The sequence below is a fragment of the Dryas octopetala genome, chromosome 1 (assembly GCF_963921425.1).
Source record: "Dryas octopetala chromosome 1, drDryOcto1.1, whole genome shotgun sequence".
Lineage (NCBI taxonomy): Eukaryota > Viridiplantae > Streptophyta > Magnoliopsida > Rosales > Rosaceae > Dryas > Dryas octopetala.
The window spans coordinates 20,054,089-20,082,017 of NC_141366.1; the positions used below are offsets into that span (position 1 = coordinate 20,054,089).

A 27,929-nucleotide genomic window follows, 5' to 3' on the forward strand; every position below is an offset into this window, starting at 1 on the left:
GAATCCATTTAATTTCTTTTTTATTGTCATTCAATTTCATTATTGTTCTTATGATTTTAATTCTTTATTTTCTTATCAATTTTTTGTCTATTACTAGTGCTTTATTGCTGTCCATTAAGCTTTTACATCATGCATAATTAAGCTGTCTGTTTCCATTAGATCATAAGACTATAAACACCAAAATAAATTCTTAAAATTTTAGATCCCAACTAATGTTACAGTATTTCGTTTGTTTGCATTTAAATTTAATTTAAATATTATTTATTTTTAATAAATAAAATACTACTATATCACCTGCGGGAGATTATTATATAATCATAGTTGTAAAGGAAAAATTATATGACTACCCACCGCAAAATTTTGAGCATATGAATTGAGTTTGAAGTTGTTGAGTGGTTTTGCAGTTGCATTATGAAATAGAAGGCACAATGGTTAATTTAGGAGATCCATCTCCAGTCTCCGGACTCCATCACAGGTCAACTATTTCCATTATTTTGTTTTATTCATTAATTGTTAAACTTATTTAATTATTTATATTGTTGGTAGTTGAATTGTCTTCAAGTCATATTGGTAACATTAGGTACATGACGGCTACCTTTGAATGCATACGCACAACTTTATAGAGGGTTTTGAAGAAAAAGTCTGCAAATACAGGTAGTCTTCTGGGCAACCAAACAAAGAATAGAGATGTTGATAATCTCAGTGATACGTAGATTATTAGTTAATGAGTGCATGACAGATCAACTCTATATATATATTAGTCTATGAAATTTGCGGTGTCACAAGCTTTTATAAAGTAGAGGCTCAAATAATCATATAGAATTGGTGCATGCACCAATGCAATTAACATCTTCCTAACTGACATGGTTGGCATGACTTTCCTTCCAAAATTACAGTTACAAGTTCATATCATTCAAGACTATTTGCTGCCTTGGCCAAAAAAAAAAAAAAGACTATTTGCTGGCAATAGGATAATTATTATTTAATTAAGCAAACATTACCTATGCAAGGGGAGGAAGCCCTTTCTTCAATTCTACTAGGTAGAAACTTTTAATAATTTTTTTTTTCTATCTTTAATATAATAGAGAAGAGAAATTGAAGGTTCACATATACAAGCATGAATAGGAGAATGTAGAGATGATAAATCTTTTGTTGTAGAACTCCTGTATATTTTTATTTGTCCGAATAGAACTCATGTATAAATAAACGATTTTAATAAATAGTCTAACAATATAATATATTAAATTATCGGTAAAACAATATTTTATTGAACATTCCGGGAACCCTATCGCATAAATTTGTTTGATGTGTATGAAAATTATGTTACAAACTTACAACGATGGAAATAAGCTTGCTACATGAAAGTTGGTACAAATTGATGGGACGTTTATTAATAAACCCAGTACGGAGTTGGTTACAGGACAATTATCATGAGGTTGCTTTACTTTTCTTGAGCAGATGCAGTCTCCTTCACATTCAAGAATGATGAACAACGTGCCAAATGACCATAGCTTCTAGGGTCCATAACTCACAAGTATGCCTCACGCTTGTACCCCAAGAACAAGTAATTCATAATATGCCTTGTGGAACTTTTGTTTTTCTGTTTTATACTTTTGTATACATTACTTCATTTCAATAATCTAAACCACATATTTAAATAAAAAATCATTACACAATAATTGAGATTAATAGTTTAACAAAATAATATGTTGTATAAATTTGAAGAAAGAGAGTTATAATTAATGTTAAATATATTATATTATTATGTGTAACTAAAAGTCTAAAACAATGATAACATAGTACCGGCCCTATATCTCTTTATCTTTTTCCTTGCATCCCATAATTAAGCCTTGATTTCAAAGTCTAAATCATAGTTTATTCTTTTGCTTTAAAACCCTTAAATCAACTTTAGCCCATACCACTGTATCATTCTTTGGTCCTCTGTCTCCTTGCATCATCTAGAATAATAATAATAATAGTGATAACCAATTTCAAGATCTATATATAATTATATTCTATTTGGACTTGGCTGCTCACCCATAAATAAAATAACTTGTGTGTAACGATGACACAACGTGATATTTTAACATAATATTACAAATTCACTTAAATTATAAAAAGTATACAATTCCTAATATTTGGGCCTAAAATTTATCATCTAGAATATATAGATATTAATGATAATATATGTATTATAATTTAAGTAAATTTATAATACTACGTCAACATATCAATTGATATTATTGTTAAACAAAAAAATTTCCCAATCAATAGGGATTGTACTAGTAAACACCTATAAATTTGGTTCTGTGATAGGACTCTCATTAATTTACATTCCCTAATCCCTCTTTCCAACCGCAACCGTATGATATTATTTAGGTTTTTTAGCAAGAAACTCACCTGAACTTTGACTCAATTTTCATGTTATCACTTAAATTAAAAATTGAAGCAAGTTGCCCCCTGAATTAAATTTTGTTTGCAAGTTACCACCTCTATCCAAATCCTCATGGGTTTTTTGGTCTTTTCATAGAAAAGAACTTGGGTGGAGAAGATTTTGCCACCAATTACAAGTGACCACATGTACAACTATTTTTCTATTTTTACAAACTTTGAAAATTAATTAAAAATAGCTCCAGACTCAGAAAAATACATAGAAAATTCTTACGGACTCGTCTTGAATAATAATAATTTACTATAGAGTAAAATTACCAATTTTTCTTTTGAAAGTTTCCAGAAAATTTGGAAAGTCCAAATATATTTCTAAAAAATTAAAATAAATTTTCCTCCATAAAATAAATTTTATAAAAATAATAAATTTCTGTAAAGTCTCAGAAGAATTCTAAAAAATATTTTGGAAACTACCAAAAACCTGTTTTAGAGAATTCTTTCGAGACTTTACGAAAATTCTAGAATTTTTCTTGAATTTATTTTCCTCTAGGACCTCTCAGTCTTTTGGGTAGCAAGTGTTCACGAGAAAGGTAGTGTTAGTTTTTAGAAGACCAATGGTGCAAATCTTGTATTTTTTGGAGTTCGGGAGATTATCCTATGAATTTTTAAATAGTCCAGAGTATTTTAATTTTTTAGAAATAAATTTGGACTTCCTAAATTTTCTGAAAACTCTCAGATGGAAAATTGATAATTTGACTCCATAGTAAATTACTATTAGTCAAGACGAATCCATAAGAATTTTCCGTGTCTTTTTCTAAGTCCAGAACTATTTTTAATTAATTTTCAAAGTTTTTAAAAATAGGAAAATATAAATAAAAAAATAGTTGTACATGTGGCTACTTGTAATTGGTTGGGCCTTGCCACTCAACATAGTAAGGTGGCAAAAGCTTCCCCACTCAAGTTCTTCTTTATGAAAAGATCAAAAAAACCCATGAGGATTTGGATGAAGATGGTAACTTGCAACAAAATTTAATTCATGGGGTAACTTGCTTCAATTTTTAATTTAGGTGGTAACATGCAAATTGAGTCAAAATTCATGTGGGTATCTCGCTAAAAAGCCTATTATTTATATATTAAAGGATGTAACATATGGACCGGAACTTAATTGAGAGTCACAGAGTACCCTTCGTTTCCTAAGCTATAAAATTTATTGAATAAGGGATAGAAGCGAAAAAGAGAAAAATAAAGGAAGCTTTGTAACTCACATACACAGTAGGCATTGCTTTTAATTAAGGTGTGTTTGGGAGCAGGAGTTGGTGGGGCTACAGACTAAATTTATTTTGTGGGTCATCATTCACCATCATAATCATGCATCCTACTGCATGCCCATATCATATTCAGCCAAAAATAAAAAATAAAAAAACTTTTTAGACTCCAAAATACATCCCCTCCCATATATATCCACCAAGATATCAATTGAGATCTCCCAAATTGACTTTGATACAAACTTCTTACAGCTCGACTTTCTTTGTTACCCAAATGTGTCATAAGGTCTTAACAAGAGAATTATTCTCCTGTCAATAATTAAAAAAGAAAAATACAACAGTAAATCCGCATTAGAAGTAAATAACAACAAATTTTTGTTGTTGTTGTTTTGTATTTATTGATGCTTTCTAAAATATCTCAAATGTAATATATATTAATGACCCGATAACATTTTATTTAAAGTTTGTAAGACTGACTGATTGCCTAGTTGTCTATACCTTTTAACTAGATGACAATTTTCATGGCTCTAGTTGTAAAGCATTTATCTATATTTTCACAATTGAAAAACTAATTAATCTATAAATTAGAGAATGGTGAAAAGTAGCACATACCTGTCTTTTGCCTTTGCCCACATCTTATATTAATTCACAAACCCAATGCAAGGGAATTAAAAGCAGCCATGATCCTGTGACAAATAGTGATGGTATCACTTATCAGAACCAGGTCCAACTTTCTTTGCTAAGCCTTTTTTTTTTTTTTTCTTTTGATTTTTTTATGTGTCATATGAACTGGCAAAGGAGATAAAGAAGGCAAGCTTGAAGGTTTCTGTCTCAATCTTCTACTTCTTTCCTTTCTCATTAGATGCGGATTTTAAGGTGAGAGATTGTGTGTGTGTGTGTATGAGAGAGAGAGAGAGAGAGAGAGAGAGAGAGAGAGAGAGAGAGAGAGAGAGAGAGAGAGAGAGAGAGAGAGAGAGAATCATATAATATTAATAAATTCATATAGCCCCTGTTTGGAACCTGGCTTTCCTTACCTTCCTTCTCATTATCACCCTCTCTCAAGTTCCCATTTACTCAATATAAAGAGTCCAATTAACCAGACAGATCCATTTCTCCAGAGTCCAGACCCCCAGATCCCTCCCTCTCTCTCTCTCTCTCTCTCTCTCTCTCTGTGTCAAAAGCAGTGCCTGCTGGTGTTTTTGTTTCTTGATCATATCACAATTGCTCTTTACAATGAGAGACAAAGTGTCATGTTTTGGAGAAAATGCAGTAAATGTGTCTCACCCTTCATGTTCCAGCCAAAAAAACATTGCTTGTGTCTCTGCAAGTTCAACTACTCCTTCAGTCCAAAATGCAGTCACATGCCTCTACAAAATCACTCTGTCTTCCACCAAAAAGCAGTTCTTGGTCACAGTCACTTGGTGCAAGAACCACTATGCACAAGGCCTGAGCATCAAAGTTGGTGATGACCCCTCAACCTCCTTCAAGCTGAACATGAATTCGCGCCTATTCCGGAAGAAGAAGGGCACCAAGTTCCTCGAATCCGATAATTCGAAGGTGGAAATCATTTGGGATCTCTCCAAAGCCAAGTATGATGCTTTTGGCCCTGAACCTGTTGATGGGTTCTACATCCTGGTCATGGTTGACTCAGAAATAGGCCTAGTTCTTGGTGACATGGCTGAAGAAGCTGTGACCAAGAAGTTCAAAACCAGCACTTCCCCAATTGCTAAGACCTCTCTCATTTCAAGACAAGAGCATTGTTCAGGCAATGCCCTTTACTCCACCAAAGCCCAATTCAGTGACACAGGGATTTCACATGACATTTTGATCAGATGCAGTGGAGAAAATGAGAGCCTGAAGCATCCAGTTTTGTCAGTTTGCATTGATAAGAAGACAGTGATTAGAGTGAAGAGGCTGCAGTGGAATTTCAGAGGGAATCAGACCATTTTTGTTGATGGTTTGCTGGTTGATCTGATGTGGGATGTTCATGACTGGTTCTTTGACAACCCTTCTTCAAGGTTTGCAGTGTTCATGTTCAGAACAAGAAGTGGGATGGATAGCAGGCTGTGGTTGGAAGAGAAGTTGATGCAGAAAGAGCAGGACAGTGTTGAATTCTCCTTGTTGATCTATGCCTGTAAGAGCTTATAATGAAACTTAGTCATTGAATTTTTTTTTTAATCATAATTCTCTTTGATATTTATGCTTTATTGTTATTATTAGTTCTTTTTCTCCCATTTCATAGAGGAATAGATACTAATTCATTTTGATCATTTATAAGAAAAGAAATAAGGTAATGTTTCAGAAATTTGATCGAAGTGTAGGTTGATAAATTTGACAGGTTTTGGTCTCTCTCTCTCCCTCTCTCTCTGTGAAACAAATGGTATTGAATCTTAATTTGCAAATTAGGATATCATATTGCATAGTGCTAGTATATCAATTATGTGATATAGGGGTCACTGTATAAGGTTCAAAAAAGTTCAAAAGGCAAAGAAAAAGACACCCAAGAGATATCAATGGAGATCTGCACTGAAAGGGCAATTGGGGATTTTGAGTGTCACTGATAATCACTTTTGAGCCATAGAAGAATCAAATAAAGTTGAAAAATCCCTCATTAGTCATTAATGATCAGCACTATTTGACAAGTATTTTCAATCAACATGGAAAACAGATGATTTATTCCCTTCATAGGAATATGGAAGATTAATGCTTTCTCTTATTGTTTATTTCCAAACAAAATTACAGAAAATTTCTCTTCTAATTTTTTCCATTTTTTATAATTAAAAAACAGACTGAATGATTTGTCTAATATTTTATATTTATATATTATTTTTCCCCCATATTGGTGGCATACCTTGGGCTTGACTTGTCAGGAGAACTTGTACACGTCCTTTGTTCCAAGAATGCCAACTCATTCACCCTTGTTAACAAGCCGAAAAATTGATCTATTTAAAGGCTCGAAGAAATTATTTTATGTGACCGATACACCGTTATATGGTATAATCAATTTAATGGATTATAATATAGGTAAATGTTAATATTATACTCTACTAATATAAATATACCGTATGTTGAATTAATTATATCACATGACGGTGTATCGGATACACTTAATAATTTTTTCAAGGCTTGACTTGGTGTAGCTTGTGATTGTGAAAATTGAGTTTGGCAACAGATTAAACAGTTCAAGGACAGATTTTGGTTTTCTTTTCGGTTTTCTATGATTGTCCAACAACAATATCACCCATTACATAAGTAATCCAATTCCTGGCCAAAAAAAAACAACCATATCTTTTTTTTTTGTCAAATACAACAATATCAATTTAATTACTTAAGAAGCTAAGAGATAGCAAAACTACAAAGCCAAAAGTCTTTGGGATAATTTGTTCAAGTAACTGAAACTTGAAAAGGCAAATACCAAAATAGGGTTTAAAAGTTAAAACAAACCCTATATAGGTCAGTTTTGCCAACAAGTGCACAAAAGATCCCAACTAAAAACAATTATATAAGAATGACTAGTCAATTTTGAATTGGCTAGTAAACTAAGGCTAGGGCCAAAACTGTTAAGCCTGGGTGGTGTCCCTTCATCTCAGACCCACTGCTAGTACAAGTCTATGGTCCCATTTGTCTTAAAACCATTGTCTGGTCGACAAGAAGAATCCAATCATTTCATGGCTTCCCATATATAGCACCACAAAAGACCCCTTGCTTAGAACACAAGGCCACACGGCCATGCATTCTCTGTATATTTAACTTAAAAGGACTCAAGTACTATACAATTAATACAATATGAAAAAATGGTAGTAACCTTCCCTTTCTACATTCTTTCTTCCCCGTTTATTCCGCAGTATCATTTCATAATTGAAGCTATTTATTTTTAAAAATTACTTGTTAAAAATCAACTCTGTAAGAAAATTAATTGAATCCAAAATTGTTTAGTTTTCTAACTTAAATAAGTATTTTTGGTAATAGCTAGCTAGATTAATCGTATATTTATTGATAACACTTAAATAATCTTTAAATGATGAGATAGAAAATAAAAAATTTTGATTATACAATTACACTGCGTAACAGAGAAAAGATAGTAGCATTCTTCAGGAAATTAATTTCAGCCAGGCTGCCTAGGTAGCTCATAAAGGGTGGATATATAAATGAATGTGTACATGTAGGTGTAGTGTTGGTGAGGAGAGTGGTTGAGTGGGTGCTGGTTTTCATTAATTCTGATCATGCCAAATTATGCTCTGACGAATTGAGATTGTGCATTCTAGTCCCTCAATCCTCATGATAAAGGACACTACTGTGCTATTCATGGAGCATCTCATTCTCAAACAGTCGTACATAAATTTACAGCTGAAGTAAGTTTAATGTTGGGTCATTTAGTATGGCACGGGCATACCCACCCACGACCCTCTAAAAAACCAAAGTACTTTGTATTATGACTATTATTGTATCATTAAATACCATGTATTATGGTCAAAGGTTAATAGGAAAGCTAATGGGGTTGCATATTCAATCTCAAAACTAGCTCGAAGGAAGATGTGTCCTCGGGAATGGGTTTCTCACCCACCATCTTTCATTGCTGGAGTTCTTGTTTCTGATGGACTCTCTTTAAATTAGCTTGGATATAGGATTCTTTGTAAGGAGATTTAGAGTTCAATCAATTTTATGAGTTTTTCTTAAACTAAGACTAGTAGTGATTTAGGGTTTTTAATCAAGTTCTTTTATTTTTCTTCTATAACGGCTTTATGTTAGGTTTTAACTTCAGAATTTTGGGCCCTAGAAGCCCAGAATTAAAACCTAACATACAGCCTCTACAAAACTCATTCTACATCCTAGGAGGAGAAATATCCTTCAAATCGGGGAATGACTTTATTATGAATTAAAAAGGATTTTCTTATAAATTAAAATGACTTTGTAATGAATTAAAAGAATTTTCTTACAAATTTTAAAATATTTTCGGTCTTCATCTAAAAACTGTTTTTCTAAAAGACTTAAGTCTAATTAACTCTTCTTTGTATAGCTATAATTAGTTGTAGTTGTTTTGCTTTTCTATTGTCGGGTTTGATTTCCTTTGTACTTGGTGTTTTTTTTGTGTAATGAAATATATTTTGGCAAAAAAAAATACCATGCATTAACTTTCACTACCAATTTTTGAATATTAGCTTGTACAAATATGGCACTTTTTTATTTATTATTATTCTTATTTAATTCCTAATTGATCCACTCACTTTTTCTTTTTGGTTTCAATTCCACTCACTTTTTCATGTAAATTCTTTGCTTGTCTCCTTACATTATTTTGACTATATATCTGAATTGAACCATATATCAAATAGAAAACATTTGCATCGATTGTTTAGCTTGGTTTTTCTTGTTTTAATCATAATATTTAAGAATTTATGTAAATTTTATTCACATTAAAAATGCTACAAATTTATTTTACCATTTATTTTATATTCTTTAATAATTAATACACGGCTATGATTAAAAATTAAGTAAAAACAAGCAGAGAATCTGTTACAATTGCATTGATACATGCCTTTTGAAATAAATTTTTATATAGGAGATAATTAATGTGAGACAATGCTAATTGGTGCAATTAATATGTGTGGCTCAACAAGTGATTATCAACCGTAAGGAATTTGACTGGAAAAAAATGAATGGAATATCTTCTTCAGTTGCGAACTTGCGATGAAGATCTTTTGAGATAACCTCACACTTGTTGCAAAACGGGCATGAGCCATGCATGTCCCAGTAATGTATATATTGAAAAGATATGTTAAAAAATTGAATTTATTGATTTTGTAACTCAAAGGATAAGAAGCACTGATCTCTCAGCAGTCATGCAGCACGCGCTCTTCAAGCGACTTTTCTTATTTTGTATATGTAAATTTATTTTTAATTTATATTTATAGTAGAGGTTTGATTTATTTATTTACGTTTTTTTTTTTTTTACAAATAAGATGTACTTATATTAATATTTTTTTATTGAATGATGAATGGAAAATTGGAAATGAACAGAAAGTTGAATGATGATGAGTCATGAAGGTTGATTAATATTGATATTTTTTATAAATTTTTTAAATAGATCAACATTGATATTATATAAAGAACATGAATTTCTTTTGGGATGAACGTTTATTAAAATTCATCTGTATTTCAAAAAAAAATCATATGCATTATATGCTACTTTCCTTTATTTTTGTTTATTGTCTTCTTAGACAGAGATTTGGTTGGTGAACAACTTCTTATTGAATGTTTTTTTTGTTAATTAAAAATTTTTTTTTTCCATATGAAGTTAAATGGCTCAAGAACACATTCTAATTGTACGTACTTGGCTTATGAGGTTTTTTTTTTAGCAAATTACAATTTAGTATCTCAACTTTACATGTTTCAATTTAATACCTCAATTTTGAAAACTTGCAAAAAAGTATCTCAACTTTCATTTTGTGTCAAAATAGTATCTCTACTAGTTTTTCTGTCAAATAAACCATTATATGCTGATGTGACAGAGGCATTTTCGTCTTTTTCCCCAAAATTTTAAAATAATTAAAATAAAAAAATTTCATAAAATAAAAATAACATTTCCCTTTCTCCTTCCCCACCCATACCCACGCAAAACCACCCTCCCCGCCCCTACCCAGCCTCTCCCTTCCCCTCCCCTCCTCTCCCCAGCCAGCCCCTCCCCTCCCCAGCCAACCCCCACCCCAGTCCCGTCGCACCCCCCAGCCCCAGCCTCTCCCCTCCCCTCCCCGCCCTGCCCCCACCCAGCTTCATCCCATCCCCTTCCCTTCCCGCCCCCACCCAGCCCTCCCCCAGCCATCCCAGCTCGCCCCCACCCATCCTCCCCCCTCCCCCCTCACTCCCCCTTACCCAACCCCAACCCCAACCCAGCCCCCTCACCCCTTACCCAAACCCCCGACCATCCCCCTGCCCATTTCCCTAGGGGTGGGCATAATAACCAGCGCACCGAACCAAACCAACCGAAAAAACACCGAGTTGACCAAAAAGTCAACACAATAAGAGAAAACCGAACCAAACCGTATATGGATGGTTCCGATTCCGGTTTCATGCTCATTTTACCCAAACCAAACCGTGTAATTTTTATGCACATTTTATACATTTTTGTACACATTTTATACATTTTTATACACATTTTATACATTTTTTTTTACCCTAAAATATATTTTATATAATCCTATGAGTTTAATATTATATATATATAATAATGTTTTAGTATATAATTTTAGTTATATCTTAAATAATAAAAGGCTTTTTTACTCAAATACCACCCAAACTTTTTTTCTTGCCAATTTACCACCTGAACTTTCACATATTGGCCAATTTACCACCTACCGTCATTTTAGTTAAATTTTCTGTTTATTTCAAGGGTATTTTCGTCATTTATATAAAAAAAGCATTTTAAATATTAAAAAAAAATCTAATTAAACCCCCTAAAAAAAAAGGGTATTTCCATTTTTTCTTTTAGTTTTTAATTTTTTTTCTAATTATATTTTAAAAAAAGTTTTTAAAATAATAATATTTTTTATTGTATTCAAGGGCAAAATGGGAAGTTTGGGAAATTTTTTGATGATTTAACAGAAAAATAGATGTTAGGTGGCAAATTAGCACATATTAATAATTTCAGGTGGTAAATTGGCAAGAAAAAAAGTTTGGGTGGTATTTGAGCACACCCCCTATAGTTCAGGTGCTATTTGGGTAAAAAAGCCATAATAAAATTAGTATTCTATTTCTATATACTCTATAGTCTATAATCTATATAATAATGTTTTATACATATAGAGTTATATATAAACTTAGTATAGTTAGTTATATATAACTATATAAGTAATATATAATTATAGTAGTATACTAGTATATACTATAGTAGTATATAGTTATATATATACTATACTCATTACTCTATAATAGCTATATATAATTTTATATATAGTTTTAACTTATAACCCAAATTTGCCCAAACCCCAAACGAAATCTCAATCTCTCCAAAAATGCCAATATGAATAATAACTCATTAAACTCAGAACCGTAGTGGAGAACCAAATCGAACTGCACCGCACTTTGAATGGTTTAGTTTGGTTTGGTTTTTTTTCTTCATTTCCGATTTTTAGCACCGAACCACACCGTATAGGAACGTCCAGTGCAGCGCACAGTTTTGGGGGTGAACCGAGCTGAACCGCACAGCGCCCATCCCTACATTTTCCCCAAAATTTTTTTATTTTTAAATTTTAATTATTTTTAAAAAAATTTGTATTAAAAATTTTTAAAAAATATTATTATTTTTAAAATTTAGAGAAAAAGACGAAAATACCCCTACCACGTCAGCAGATAACAGTTTATTTGACAGAAAAACTAATGGAGGTACTATTTTGATACAAAATGAAAGTTGAGATACTTTTTTGCAAGTTTTCAAAGTTGAGATACTAAATTGTAATTTGCTCTTTTTTTTTCTTCTTAATTTTAATATTTAATTTTTCTTAACTGAAGTTGGTTCAGATTCTACTTCATGTGGTTGTTTCTTATTTTACGAATTTATTCATTTTAAGGAAAATTTCTTCTACATAATATTTTTATTAATTATGAACAATTTTGGAAGAACGAATGTTTCATCAAACAAAGGAAGTTGCATTTATATATAAAAATAATGAAATTTAATAACATAGATAATCTCAATAAAAAAAAATATAGATAATCAATTGACATTATGTATATTAAATTCGAACATATATGTAGAAGTCCTATTAGAGCATTCAGAGTAGTTGTTAAATAGTTCAATTTTGTGAACTATTTTGGTATCTATTGAACTTGAACTACAGTTTTAATTACAGTTTTTATTCAATAGTTTAGTTCAAAAATTTAAAAAGAGAGACAAGAAATGATAATGCAGTCCATGTGTCGACATGAGAGAAACTGTAGATATATATTTTTTTTTTCACATGGTGAGCCAGTTTATTGAAATAAATTTCACTTCAGAATTCATATTTTTTATCTTTAAAATAAACTATTGATCCTTAATTTAAAATGATCTCTAACATTGCAAGTCATTTTTTTAGTTTTAGTTTAATTTATTGTAATAAAATTGAAATGAACCTCAATTCTCTTATAATTTTTGCCCAATACATCAACTTCTATATGTTTATTTTTGTTCTAGAGACTTCAATTTATAGAGGCGACCCTGACTTTCAGATTAGCACTCTGAGCTCCTCAAATTATGAGGAGACAAGAGCTGACTGCTGGCTTTATGGCCGGCGATGTTGTAGGAAGATAATAAAATGTGCCGACCGCGAAATGTTGGGATAAAACTATTTGTTAGTGACTTAGTGCTAGTGGATTGTGATTTACAATTGTTATTTAGGCAGATTTTTTGGTAACGTATTTATGTGTAAGTTTTGAACTTTAAATGATAAAATAAATTTTTAATTAATCAAAGCTGATCTTGAGGGTAGATAAATGAGATAATTATTTTAGGTCCTTAAATATTGAGGGTTCACAAATTTTATAAATTTCATATATATTATGATTATTTTTGTGACTGCTTATTAAAAAATGATGTAAATGTACATAAATGATTAATAATGTTTTTTTTTTTTTATGATTCGCCTCGAACTTTAGAATCTCAAAACTGATATCCGGCAATTAATCTTTAAATGTTAAGCTAAAAAAAAAAAAAAAGAATTAGGGGGATAACATCTATTAAAGAAAAGATAAGAGTTGTGATTACTAGCTTTTGTGGAGCATCTCATCAGAAACTTCAGGCCACTTCTCGGTTGCATTCCTTATTGGGAAAATTTTATAGTGCAAATTCTAATACCATACAGCTACTTTTCTAATTTTTGAATCCATTGAAACACAATCCAGCTAGGGAGACCTTTTTCTCAGAGGTCCTTGGAAGCCAAAGTTTTCTCTTGAGGATCACATTATCTTCAAAGAACCATCATAATTTCTCTTGCATGCGTCTTGCCTTGTGACTGACTCATTTCTTAGCTATGTGCATAAATTAAATTAAACAACTTTAATGTAGGTAAAAACATCTGGGTCTACCTTTAACCACCCTCTCGATCAAGAGTCTCAACACTTTCCAACCCCTTTTAATGATCGCTTGTGTTCGTATGATTAATCATCTGGGCATAACGACAAGTCACACAAGGCTTAACATCATGTCGTTTGGGCCTAGACCCAAAAGCTACGCCCCCGCTAGGCTCCGGCCTCCTAGGCCTTGACCTTCTAGGCTCCGGCCCCATAGGCTCCGGCCTCCTAAGCTCCGGCCCCATAGGCTCCGGCCCCATAGGCTCCGGCCTCCTAAGCTCCAGCCTCCTAGGCCCCGACCCGTGTCAACTCACTCGGATCCTCGAGACCGGTGACACGTGGCGCTCCTACAGTGCAAGTCCTCACAAGGGATACGTGTCATCACCGGATTGGTTGACACTCTTCCAAAGGTACTATAAAAGAGGTACCTTCTTGTCACAAAAGGACAACTGAAATCATTATTACACTATTCACTCACTCTGCTCTCAGATCTCTCTGAACACTGACTTGAGCGTCGGAGGAGCTTTGGCCGGCACCACACCGGTGCCCTTCCCGCTCACTTTTGTGTACTTGCGCAGGGTGCTTTGGATATCATTCTCTCTCATTACTCACCAGTCGGACCCAGCTATCCGTTCCTGCCCCACTTCGACGTGTCATCCGCTCAGTGGTGGGTCAACGGGCCTACGTGGTTCGACTCGACGTTGACTGCTCTACCATTTTTTTAGCATCAACAGTTTGGCGCCGTCTGTGGGAAAGTTACAACTTTTCCCCATTGAATTCTCTACCCTCAGTTGAGGTGCAAAAAAAAAAACCTTCCGAGCTTCCGAGCTCCCGAGCTTCCGAGCTCCCTAGCTTCCGAGCTCCCTAGCTTCCGAGCTACCGACCCTCACAATGTCTGACGGAGGTCCTATCCTCGATCAAGTCGACAACACCCCGCTGGTTGACAAGCGAGGTAAGAAGACTGCCGAATCTAATCAGGAGGAGTACATCCAGCGATTGGAGGCTCAGCTCCAACGAACCCAGGAGCAGCTCGACCTCCAAAAAGGTGCAATGCAGCTTTATGAGCGACTCCTTCGCGACAGGGAAGGACATACCACTCCCCGGAGTGGTGAGAGGAGGAACCCCCATGACAGGGACGAACACACCACTCTCCGGAGTGGTGAGATGAGGGATCCCCCCCGAAGGGACCAAAATGTTCCCCGCCAATTGGATGTAGGGCAAGGTAGCCATCCGCCCCCAGGTTTCCAAAAGAGACTTATCCACCCGGTCAGCCGGGCTCGATCTGGCGAGCATCCTACCCGCTCTGAGGAGTTCCACATTTATCGAGACTGTCGTCATCTGCTCGATGACAACCGCTCTCGGCCAGAAGAGCAGCGGACAAACCAGGACGAATCCAATCCGCGTCCCCATGACTTGGAGGAAGAGCAGGCTCCTCGTCCCAAGCGACGACGGGGAGAAGAGCAGGTTTTCTCGGCTGGGCGCCGCGCAGAAGATGACACTTTCACAAGTGAGCAAGTCGCTGACTCCGGTAACAGCGGATCCCTTCCACCAGACCAACTCCAACAACTCCTCATGGACATCAGCGAACGCCTGAGGAGAGTGGAGGAGGGAAGTCGTGGTGGGCACCCATCTTTAGACACAAGGGAGCTGCCTGGACCTTTCACAGCTCGCATCCTATCCACTCCTCCGGTTGGCGACGTCCGACCTCCCAAAATCACTCCATACACAGGGAAGGAAGACCCATATGACCACCTCATGAGTTTCAGATCCGCTCTGGAATCTAAAGGTGCTGATGACATTACGAAGTGTCGAATCTTCCCTTCCACCCTCTCTGGCAGTGCAAGGGACTGGTTCTACCAACTTCTTCCGAGCTCGGTTGATTGCTTCAACGAGCTCCGAGAGCTCTTCCTAGGCCAATATATCATCCAGACCGATAGAATCTACACCACGGATGACCTGACTCGAGTCCGACAGGGCAGCAGGGAATCCCTCCGGGAATACATCACTCGATTTCAGCTGGAACGATCTCGGTGTCGCGATTGTGATGAGAAGGTAGCCTTCGCTGCTTTCAAGGGTGGTCTCCTAGAGGGGGACTTCCTGTTTGAAATCAACCGCCGCAATCCGCGCACCTACAAGGAACTCATGCACGAGGCCATTGCCTATGCCACGGCCGAATTCAAAACATATGGGAAGAAGCCGCCTACCATGGATCGCCCAAGTACCGACCAGGCCATCATAGTGCCACCCCAGCCCAAGCCCTACTCGGGTAACCAGCATGGGGGGTCCGGGAAAGAGTTCAATAAGTTCACCAAGAAACAATTTGGTGATGGTAGAGGTGGAGGACAACGAAGGGAGGAAACCTATCAGACATCCTATGCCTCCAGGTTCAAAGTCTATACAATTCTCACTGTTACTTATACAGAGTTGTATCCCCAGATCAAGGACATACTTCCTAAGCTCCCACCCCGCCCACCACAAACACGATACCGGGCTCACAAGAATTTCTTTTGCCTTTACCATGACGACCATGGGCATGACACCGAAGCATGCAGAGCTTTTAAGGAGGCAATAGAAACTTTGGTACAGGAAGGAAAGTTGGATGGTTTTATAGACAAGGAGGCCACCGAGAAGGCCAAGACCGAAGGACAACGACGGGGGCGGGTCAATACCATCTGTGGGGGCCCGACCCTTGCTGGCAACTCCAACAGGGCTAGGAAGGAATACGCCCGAAGTGCTCAGCAATGCTCCGGCGTTATGGCTGTAGACTTCCACCGTGGAAAAAAGACTCCTAAGCTCGGGTGGTCACCCATTTCCTTTGCTGAGGAAGAGGAACGTGATTTGATTTTCCCACACGATGACCCCTTGGTCATCGAAGCCACCATAGCTAATTTTGATGTGGCTCGGATCCTTGTCGACTGTGGTAGCTCCGTTAACATCCTCTTCGCTCCAGCCTTCACCGCTCTTGGAATCGACCAGGAGAGGCTTGACCGGTCGATCGCTCCTTTGCTCAGCTTTTCGGGCGACATGGTCACCCCTCTTGGTGGGATCTACCTTCCCCTCACCCTCGGGAGGTATCCTTCGTCCGCTACCACAACTACTCAGTTTTTGGTGGTCGACTGCCCCACAGCTTATAACGTCATCCTGGGACGACCGGCCCTTAACCAATTGAGGGTTATGATCTCCACTCACTTACTTTTGATCAAGTTCCCGACCCCATGTGGAACGGGGGTAGTCAAAGGCAATCAAGTGTCAGCCAGGTCCTGCTATATAACTTCAATCAAGAAGAAAAAAGAGGTCAAGCCCTCTATGGCTGTTTGTGTCTCCAACACCTGCCCTACCCCCGACGCCCTACAAAATCATTGAGGTCGTCCGTCCAGGCACATACAGGCTCCGCGCCACAACCGGCAAGGAACTCGGCCACCCTTGGCGCGCCGAGCACCTCCGCTACTTTTACAAGTAGACACATATTGTACCCCCCGGGGACTTTTTTCAATTTCATCTATGTTATCGCTTTAGTAAATGAGAGTCCTACCATGGACACATTTTTCTTCATTTTTATTCAAAGTGTTAATTGGCTGTATGGACCCCCGGGCCATCAGGCATCCGACCCTACCCATACCCGCCCCATGCATTTAAGGGAAGCCAAGTACCATGCATTCAGGGCGCGGCTATGGCAAATGCATTCAAGGGAAACTAAGTACCATGCATTCACGGAAGTCCTACCACGGACACTTTTTTCTTCATTTTTTCTCAAAGTCTTAATTGGCTGTATGGACCCCCGGGCCATCAGACATCCGACCCTGCCCATATCCGCCCATGCATTCAAGGGAAGCTAAGTACCATGCATTCAGGGCGCGGCTGTGGCACATGCATTCAAGGGAACTTAAGTACCATGCATTCAAGGGAAAATCAATCTCATGCATTCAAGGGAAACTAAGTACCATGCATTCAGAGAAAAATCAATTTCATGCATCCAAGGGAAACTAAGTACCATGCATTCGATAACATTCTGCAATACCATGTATTCAAAAGAAGGGCATCCTACCCCATAACGGGTTGGACACCCTCCAAATCATCCAAATATCATAAAGTACAAAGGGAATAATCAAAAGAGTTTGTAATTTGGTACGGGCTACATCCGACCCGCCATATAACTCAAACAAAAATAGGGCGATGGTCCGCCCACCCCTGCCCCCGGGCCATGTTTGCTTCAAACATTTATTTGGGATCCTCTCCCATGTCATGCTCCCCACCTGTGGATGCTCCATCCTCGGGCTCTTCCCCCTGGGTACCTCCCTCTGGAACATTGGCATGTCCATCATTACTGCCAGCCCCTAACAGACCACCTGCTTGGCTTGGCTCAGCTCCTCCTCGCACTGCTCCAACTCTTGCCTAGCCTGGTCTGCCTCCTTCCTGGCCTGCAGTAGCTCGGCCTGCAATGCATTGATTAGGCTTCCTGCCCCGGCTCGAGCCCAGGCTTCCGCCCTGCTCACCACCCAGGCTTCCGCGCCGCGCACCCACCCAGGCTTCCGCGCTGCTGACACCAGCTTCCTCCGAGCTTTCGCCCCGTACACCGCCAGCCCCGGCCCGAGCCCAGGCTTCCGCCCCGCGCACCCACTCAGGCTTCCTCGCCACGCACCCACCCAGGTTTCCGCGCCCCTGACGCCAGCTCTCTCCGAGCTTCCGCCTAGTGCACCACCAGCCCCGGCCCGAACCCAGGCTTCCGCCCCGCACACCTGCCCATCAAAAAAAAAAAAAAAAAAAACAACAAAAATCAAGATGGGAAGTACTCGGAATACCAAGACAACACCATGGACATATCAAGATCGCTACTGGTTTCCCACCCCTCATATGTGCTCTTCCACCCCCAAATTTACAACATTCACCCTATCACTTTTCACATGCTCAGCCACCAACCATTTATCAAAGCCAATATTCAAAAAATCAATTCAAGGGGAAGAGCCATGACAACCCATGCCTTACCAGTCTTCCGCGGCTTCAACAGCTCAGACGGGTTCCGACCCACTCATCTTGTTTCCTATGTACCTGGCAAAAAACACAACAATACCCAATAAATTACAAAGTCCAAAATGAAGGCATGTTGCCTACCCAGTGCTCGGTAAGGCTCATACCCACTTGCACCTCCACCTGCTCCTACTCACATTTTCCACAAATTCACAATTCCAAATTTTTCCAAGGCAACAAATTTCACAAACAAAGGGCTAGGAGGAATTTCAAAGTATCTACCTCAAGTGCTCAAAACAAGCTTCAATTTTTTGACCCGCTCAATCCGCGCCCTCCGAGCAGCCCCTCCTACCCGAGCAGCCGCGCACCCGAGCCCACGCTCAAATCCGGCCTGCGCCCACTATTTTCGAGCCGAGCAGCCCACAAATCCGGCCCGACCTGCACAGCTTCCGAGCACGCAGCACTCCGACCCGAGCACGCAGCAGCTCCGCCCAGCAGCCCGCGCCGATCCGCCCACTTCCACTCGAGCCCCTGCACCGCGCCTCCACTGCAGCACCGAGCCCAGCCCGCGCACACAAGCCCGACCCGAGCACTCCATCACCCACCCGAGCAAAGCCTCCGACGGGCGCAGCTCTCCCTCCAACCCGCGCCGACCCGAGAAGAGCAGCTCGCGCTCCGATCCGGCCCGAGCCACCAAGCCCTCTGCGCAGCACTCCGCGCCGATCCAAGCGGAGCCGCCAGCCCTGCGCAGCACCTCCGAGCAGCTCCTCTGCTGCCAGCCTCCGCCCCGCGCAGAAAATTCGGCCCGAGCCCAATCCGATCCAAGCCCCTGCTCTGCGCCCGGTCCGGTCAGCAACTCCCTCCGACCCGAGCAAGTCCGGCACCCAATGCTCCTCGTCGCCGACCCGAGCACCACCCCGGTTCCTCCGACCCGAGTTGCTCCCCCCCCCCGACCCGAGCTTCCCTTTTCTGCACTGCCCCTTTCCCAGCACCCCTGTTGGCTATATAAAAAAAAACAAACATAACAAAAACGGGTGCAGCACTGTTTGGTTATAGAGATTCAAAAAAAAAAAAAAAAAAAAAAAAAAGGGCAGCTTTCTCTCTCCTGACATAGTACAAAAAAAAAGGGAGAGGAGGGGAGAGATGAGGGTGTGGAAATCTTTATATTTGGGCTCTACCATTTCATGCAAGATTCTCATTTACAAAGGGCGACATCCCACCATTGAAATCGGACGAGATTCACTGGGATTACACGAAGCGTCTACTGCTCGGAACACAGGGTGATCAGAAATTCAAAAAAAGAAAAAAAAAAAAAAAAAAGGGAAGTCTTTCATATGTAACCCCCAAGCTTTCCTGCAGTACAGCTTTTCTTGCTAAGGAACTTGGGGAACTTCTAGACAGTAGCTTAAGCAGGAACAAGTGTGTGGTTACTTGTCGTTCTGCTCGGACTCTTTTGTGTACAAAGTTCCCAACCAAGAAGTATCTTTTGCTCGGAAACTTGGGGGACTTCTGTTCGTATGATTAATCATCTGGGCATAACGACAAGTCACACAAGGCTTAACATCATGTCGTTTGGGCCTAGACCCAAAAGCTACGCCCCCGCTAGGCTCCGGCCTCCTAGGCCTTGACCTTCTAGGCTCCGGCCCCATAGGCTCCGGCCTCCTAAGCTCCGGCCCCATAGGCTCCGGCCCCATAGGCTCCGGCCTCCTAAGCTTCAGCCTCCTAGGCCCCGACCCGTGTCAACTCACTCGGATCCTCGAGACCGGTGACACGTGGCGCTCCTACAGTGCAAGTCCTCACAAGGGATACGTGTCATCACCGGATTGGTTGACACTCTTCCAAAGGTACTATAAAAGAGGTACCTTCTTGTCACAAAAGGACAACTGAAATCATTATTACACTATTCACTCACTCTGCTCTCAGATCTCTCTGAACACTGACTTGAGCGTCGGAGGAGCTTTGGCCGGCACCACACCGGTGCCCTTCCCGCTCACTTTTGTGTACTTGCGCAGGGTGCTTTGGATATCATTCTCTCTCATTACTCACCAGTCGGACCCAGCTATCCGTTCCTGCCCCACTTCGACGTGTCATCCGCTCAGTGGTGGGTCAACGGGCCTACGTGGTTCGACTCGACGTTGACTGCTCTACCATTTTTTTAGCATCAACAGCTTGGAAGACCCCACACCCCTTAAACAAAAAAAAAAAGTTATTCAAAAAGTTCAACATAGTACTTAAGGGAGGCTATGCAGCACAATGAATACCACTTTAATTTTTAAACCTCTACCCATTAATGGTGTTTGTTCTTGTGACTAGAATAACTCACTTAGAATGCAGCAGCTATTGTGATGCATTCCACATTTTGACTTCTTTCACATATCTTAAGAATTAAGATAGAGTAAAATACATCACATCTTTTTACCAGATGATGTGGTAATTAATGAGAAATCATATATATGGATGCTGGATGCGCCTGAGAAGGCGAAGGGGTGGGGCTGCTGGGTTGGGTAGGTGCGTGGGTTTTTGTTTTTAATTATCTCTCTCATAATTATAATTTAAGGATTTTTTTTACCTTAGCTGGTTAAAATGAAAACTAAAAAATTATCTTAAAATGCATTAAAAACTACCGATGCAACTCCAAAATTAATTAAAAATACAAATGCATATGCAAATTTGTCACTGTATTAGCCCCGTTCTCTTTCACTTGGGCATCAAGTGATATAATGAAGTATTATTGTTGAAAAAATTGCAAAACGAGTGGCAAAATTCAATGTCTACATTGAGGCTAAAATTGTAATACTCAAAACTCTAATTTCTTATATAATTCGCGTAATTTTTAACATTGTAAATATTTTTTTATTATATTTAAGGGGATCAAAATCCCAAAAGCTTGCCATTGCACAAAATTTAAACAACCTTTGGGTTCACGAGTTGAGCCCACCTCATGGTTTCACCAGTTGAGCCCACATCATGGGTTCCTGAGTTGAGCCCACCCAACTAGGTTCTTAATCATATTTAACTCAGCCACGTAGGTAGTTTAGTAGACCGAGCAAATTCTTCCACTCACCCCCAAAAAGATGATGGTGTCTAAATCCATAACCTCTCCTTGTGGTGTTGACTTAGAAGGGTGAAGAAGCTGTGGAGTGGTTGAGACCAAAGTGGTTGGGTCTGGGTGGTTAGGGTATTGGGGGTTGGGTATTTTGAAGGAATATAAATAGTGGGTTTAGGCATATGGGTACTTAGGGCCAGTTTGGTATTGCTGTAAGAAAAAATAGCTGTGAAGTAAAACAGCTGTGAAGTAAAGTCAGCTGTAAAATAAAGCAGTTGAGTGTTTGGTAAACTATGTTTTCAAAAGTGTTGTGAGTGCAGAAAACAGTATCAAAGTGTTTGGTAAATGTTAATATAAAAATACTATGATTGTTTATAATTACTAAAATGGACATGATGCTGAAAGTGCATTCCACTTATTTGTTTGGTAAAAATAATATGTTTTTTACTTGTTTTTGAAATTTTTGACTACAAATTTTATTAGCATTAATTTTTCTAAGAACAACATTATTAAATAAGTATGTCTATTATTTTTTTAGGTATATTATAATTTTAATCCTATAAATAAAATATCATAATTAATTATTACAATATAAAATATAATTAACAATGGACATATTTTTTAATTTAAAATAAACAATAAAATATCATAGAAATCAATGAGGGTATTATGGGTAAAATAAAATATTCATTGTTGCTGTGAGTCACTGCAGCTTTCAAAAGCACCTAGAAACCTACTTTCTGTTTTTGTTGTGAGGAGTTGAGAATTGTGGGGAAAAGCAGTTTTTTATTTTTTTACCAAACACCAAAACTGCTGTAGGTGATTGAGAATTGTCATCCACAGCAGCTTTTGGGTCCTTCACCGCAATCCCAAACGGGTAGTTACTAATATGACTTTTGGTTTTATAGAAGTTAATTTTAGTTTTTTGTTTTATAACCTATTTGTTATATTAATATGAAGCCCCTTTTTATGTCTAATTGACATAGATCTTATTGCATTTGGTACTTTTCATTTTTGGTAGAAATATAATAAGAATAGTCATTAATAAGCAATTGACAGTGTGCAAAGCTTAACCAAAAACATTCAATTGGCAACAACATAGCCATTGGTATGGCACAAATGAATCCTGCTAGCAATTGTACATCCCATTTGATATTTGTCACATTAAAAGTGAGTTGGAAATTGAGATTATGGAAAAAAAAAAAAAAAAACAAGATTCTAGTAATCTGTTGTTGCAAAGCTTCAATGATGGCAAAGTTTAACAAGTTTAGCATCTCAGTGTTTGTCAATGCAGTCCCAAGAAAATTAAAATTCTAGACAGCTGAGAAGAAAGATGAGGAGAAGTGGGAAGAACTACTTAAAATATGCCCTTTAAAGGAGTTTGCACTCTTTGAGACCTATAATTTCTTTCAACAGCAGCTACAAAGAAAAGAAGAAGAGGAGATAAAGGAGTTTGCACTCTTTGAGACCAATAATTTAATGTCTTGATTTCCTGGCATCATGGATTCACAGCCAAAACCATGACTACTACAAGAGAAAGCAAAGAGACAAAGACATTTCCCAAAGTGTTAATGGATCCACCCTCCGAAATGACCTTGCTTTCTGCAAAACCCATTGGAAACACCAGATATTACTATTTTTCAAATAATTGGTAAATATAATGTATCCATCTTCAGACTTTATGAAATTAGGGACTTACTGCATTGTTTTGGGTGACATATGCACCTCAACCCAGCACCACAATTGCCATTCGGCTTTTCACACTCATTGCAGATATTGGGTACATGGTCAGGGATGTCAAAAGAAATCCTTGTCCTCAACTCATGATATCCTTCATAGTTCTCATCTGAATATTTTCTATAGACCCTGCTGTAACAGGAGCAGTTCAGATCTCTTGGATGAAATCCTATGTCAATCTTTGTGATATCATCAAGTAGGAAACAAGAAGATGATGAAGAAAGTCCTCCAAGTTCTGGCTCTTGAATATTTGAAGAAGCTCCACATGTAGGTAAGCATGTGAAACTATGAAAAGGTGGTGATGATGGAAGGCTTTTGTTTGAGCAGTTGTGGAGCAAAAGTGAGTTGGACTGTAATTTAGGAGGGACATAGTGGAGTGAAGAAGAACAAGAAGTGTGGGAGATGGTCAGAGTTTTACATTTGTAGTTGGTGGTAGAGGTTCTATTGCTATAGTATTGCTTCTGAGATTTGCAGATGATCATGTGGTTTAGTGGGGACAACAATGCAGTTGAATTTGGTTTTGAAAAGGGTGTTTGAATTTTGAGTTTGTCACAAATGCTTGTTGAAGCATCTTGAGGAACTGAAGTTGTCAACCAGAAATTGAGTACTAGAAGGAAAGGATGTAGAAGGCAGAGGTTTTTGAATGTCTGCATTTTCTTTCAAACGAACTGCATACTTGGGTTTATTTTGCTTCCCAATAGAATTAAAAGGAAGTAGATCAGATCAGAAGAATATGATAATAAAGAATCTATTTTCAATCTGTTGAAGAAAAGTTTAGGCTTTTTAGACTTTTGGCATTTTACATGGGATATCTATTTCCTGTTGCAATTATTCCCCTTTACCAGTGCGCAGTGGAAATACTACTTTTCTCCACCCTTTAGATTCTGCCTGATCTCCTTTTTTACCCACTACTGTACATGTTGGTGATAGTTTATGATTTCTGATGGATCATAAGAGGCTCTATGTTATGTCACTGTTAGTGTAATGTTAAAACATGGCTTTTTTGCTCAAAGATATATGGATCATCAATCACAAATAACTTGGTATATATATCCACTATCCTTCCTGAAAGTAAATACTAAATGAACCTCTTCATTATTTCCCACATTCATTTGTGAGTAATATCCCGCGCGTGGTCTGTTTACCACTGCACGTATTTGAGATTTACATACAAAATGGCACACCAGTAAATTTTCAGCTGGAATTTTATTTTTGCTTTTGTTTAGTTTCTTCACTTTCTTTTCAAAGTTTAAATATTTTCAATTGTGGCAGGCAAAATTGTTGACATGGGACGTTTAATCATGGCAAGTAGTTGTTGTTTTCCTTGAACCATCAACGACATAAAGCAACAAAGTCAAAAAGTATAAACGTCGTCTACATATCATCTTTTCCCTGAAATGTGCTGACATATTTAGATTATTGATGGTAAACCAAATCCCCCAAATTAGGCTACCTGTCCATTCGTGAACCATCATGAAAGGCAAAATAACCATATATAATACATTTCCACAACTTTGAAATTACATTTAAAAATCACTAACTTAATTACTTCCATAATTAAACAGTACCACATGATTTTATAAGAAAAAAACCAGGATACACACACAAGCAACATACATGATCATATTCCATTTTCATGGGCACATACTTTAGCATTTTTTTAAGCCATTAATTCTGGATCATGCTGGTGGTGGCTTGACAAGAGTGGATGGGAAATCAAGCAGCACAATCTTTTCTATAACTGCTGAAAATGTAGCAGAAAACTCTGCATGTTTAGGGTGGCCGAGAAACACAGTGTAATCTTCCTTCTTGTTGAATGTCATTAAGAAGGCATGAGTGAAGCCTTGTGTGAGCATCTCTTGGCTTTCCACATCCTGTCCCCTGAAAATTAAAGAAAAAACACACACCGATCAGTAACATTACAAGCAGATTTGAACCTAAGATCTTTACCATCACTCTACTATCAAGTGAAAAGTGCCAAACCAAGTGAACTCTTCTTAATAAAGTGTCGAATTAACAGTCTCACAACATAACATATTATATACGACATAAAAAAACATTACCCTAGTGTAACTGGTTTTATACAAAGTAAGATGTTCAACTCTAGCTTAAACAAGTTGATCAAAGTTTATGACTCATCGAAGTACTTAAGAATTTTGACCTGAACATTACACGCAACGCAGCAAAGGAAAGGCTTACCATTCAAAGGACTTAATAGCATCAATCTCTGCAACCAACTTCTCCAACCCTTTGAGAATCTCCTCCACCACCACATCTTCCTTGAACTTAACTATCACCAAGTGCTTGAACTCCCCCATATTGGCCTCTACTACTGCACTGGTACCCATGAAGCAAAGTGAGTGACCAAAGCCCACAATTTATAATAGTATCCACATTACACACATATGCATACATACATATGCATAATGCATTGTTTACGTGTCAACTTAATTCAACAGTCCTATCTGTCCACTGCCACACACCCCATGACCCCATTGGAGGCAATCAATCAAAAAAGGGTTGGTGGCCTTCTCTTTCTTGGACAGCATCTCTGCAACACTGTAAGTCAGATTCGGAAAGATACAAGTTCATGGGGATATAGTCCCACTAGTCAGCAACCTCGGCCCTCCACCGCACAGTCAAATTGTCCAGTCCTATTGTCTCTTAGCCTTGCTTTTTGCACAATTGCACATTTTTGGGTCCTTCAAATTTCCATCAATTGCTTGGGTTTTTTTTTTTTCATTTTTGGTACCTGATTTTTTATCTATATCCTAATTTGTTACTCAAACTCTAAATTATGTTTTTGCATCTAATAAATTATAAATCCTAAACATACTTAATTACTGATGGGAATGTACATTTGTGTTAATTTGACTAATGAAATTTGAATTTAGTATTTATTAGATACAAAAACATAGTTTAAATACTCATTTGGGACACAGGTGATCAAGGTTCAGTACCAAAAATTGGGTCTTTAATTAATTTATAAATATTCATTGCATTTTCTTTTTATTGATGAAGTCCAGAATGCAATTGATGTTGTTGCTGGACTTTTCTCCATGTCCTAGCCATGTGCTCCAGAGTATATTATTGGACTCAAATGCATGGATGATACGTCACATACTCATCTTTAAGGAATCTTAACTAGGGCCAGGTTCAGTAACCGTGATGGAAAGTATATGTGCCAGTCCAAAGTTTAATTAATTGTTAAAAATATAACTTTTTGGAAAATGAAAAAAGTCAGTATTATCCCAAGTCTTAGACATACTTTAGCACATAATTGTTAGAAAGGTTTATTACAAGTTAGCTAGAAAAGTTTTCATTGAATGGTTAGCCTAATGAATTTCATCTTCAATATTTATTGAGAGCTCTAGCTACTTGACATAAATTAAAATAAATCAGAGGACATGCATGAGATGGTGGGTGAAGATTTGTGTTTGGCTTCATGTTCATCTCACAAATTCTCGCATGAAGATTTGGGTGAAGATATTATATTGTGATATATAATATTCATTTTATACAATACAAACCTATACCATAATATATGGTGCCCATTTTATACATGCATAAAAATGTAAAATGAACATTATATATCACTATAACAAGACATTTTAATATAAATTAATAAACATTATATATAGTCATATAGTATTCAGATTAGGATCAAAATCCTGACGCCTAGAGTGCTCATGTGAGAAGGTCCGATTTCATCTTATGTAATCAAGAAAAAGAAAATGAAAGGAAAATGTTAATGTACTTTTTCTTCACTAGCTAGTTTGATGGGAAGTGACATCATTCTTGATCATCTAAGGTACATGGTGGTTGGACACTTGGACATGATTTTTATCACTTCATCAATGTCACTTTCACAAACAATATATAGAGAAGTTCCACAGTAAATTTACAGGGGAGAAAGTGAGAAACACTGCATCCCTATTTTCACCTTATCTGGCCTATTGGCTTGCCGTAAAAAATGGGTAAAGCCACCGGCCCCAATTTCTTACACCACATGATCATGATATCCACAATTTTGTTTTTTGTTTTTTTATTTTGTTTACAGTATAACTTCTTTATACAAGTGTTATATAAACATAATCACGTGACAAAGACTGAGTGTGATTGAAAACTTTGTAAACAATAAGATTAAAGTTAGCACAAATGGTGAAAATGGGTTGAAGGAGAATGTGTTAGCATTAAGAACTAGAAAAGGTTCAATCATTTTCAATGTAACAAAAAAACTATATAAGTAATCAACCGGCTAAATAAATAAAATTATGTACGAAATGACAAGATAAATTAATTTTAAAAAACTAATTCTTTGTCTACTGATATTTTCTCAATTTCGTTAGAAGATGTCCCAAATCTCCCCCTCATCATATCACAAAATAAAATAAACAATTTGATAAAAAAAATTAAAATTTACAAGCTAAATTTTTCTTTTCTTTTCTTTTATTTAGGAAAACTTTATTGACATATATAGTGTCCCA

The 27,929-nt window shown here is 37.8% G+C and overlaps 3 protein-coding genes across 3 annotated transcripts; 1 reads left to right on the forward strand and 2 right to left on the reverse strand.

The window, feature by feature from the left end:
* Positions 1–4,632: 4,632 nt before the first annotated feature.
* LOC147298963 (DUF868 family protein (DUF868)) lies at positions 4,633–5,801 on the forward strand. Its single transcript, XM_086229073.1, has one exon. The coding sequence runs from the start codon at positions 4,887–4,889 to the stop codon at positions 5,799–5,801; it is 915 nt and encodes a 304-aa protein (XP_086085199.1). The 5' UTR covers positions 4,633–4,886.
* Positions 5,802–22,949: 17,148 nt separating this feature from the next.
* LOC147298964 (uncharacterized) lies at positions 22,950–24,127 on the reverse strand. Its single transcript, XM_086229628.1, has 2 exons — positions 23,405–24,127; positions 22,950–23,307 (listed from the first exon to the last, which is right to left on the reverse strand). The coding sequence occupies exons 1-2, from the start codon at positions 24,093–24,095 to the stop codon at positions 23,204–23,206; spliced, it is 795 nt and encodes a 264-aa protein (XP_086085754.1). The 5' UTR covers positions 24,096–24,127; the 3' UTR covers positions 22,950–23,203.
* A 791-nt stretch (positions 24,128–24,918) lies between these two features.
* LOC147298965 (Stress responsive A/B Barrel Domain-containing protein) lies at positions 24,919–25,807 on the reverse strand. Its single transcript, XM_086228968.1, has 2 exons — positions 25,642–25,807; positions 24,919–25,323 (listed from the first exon to the last, which is right to left on the reverse strand). Exons 1-2 carry the CDS (start codon positions 25,788–25,790, stop codon positions 25,122–25,124), a joined length of 351 nt encoding a protein of 116 aa, XP_086085094.1. The 5' UTR covers positions 25,791–25,807; the 3' UTR covers positions 24,919–25,121.
* Positions 25,808–27,929: the final 2,122 nt, after the last annotated feature.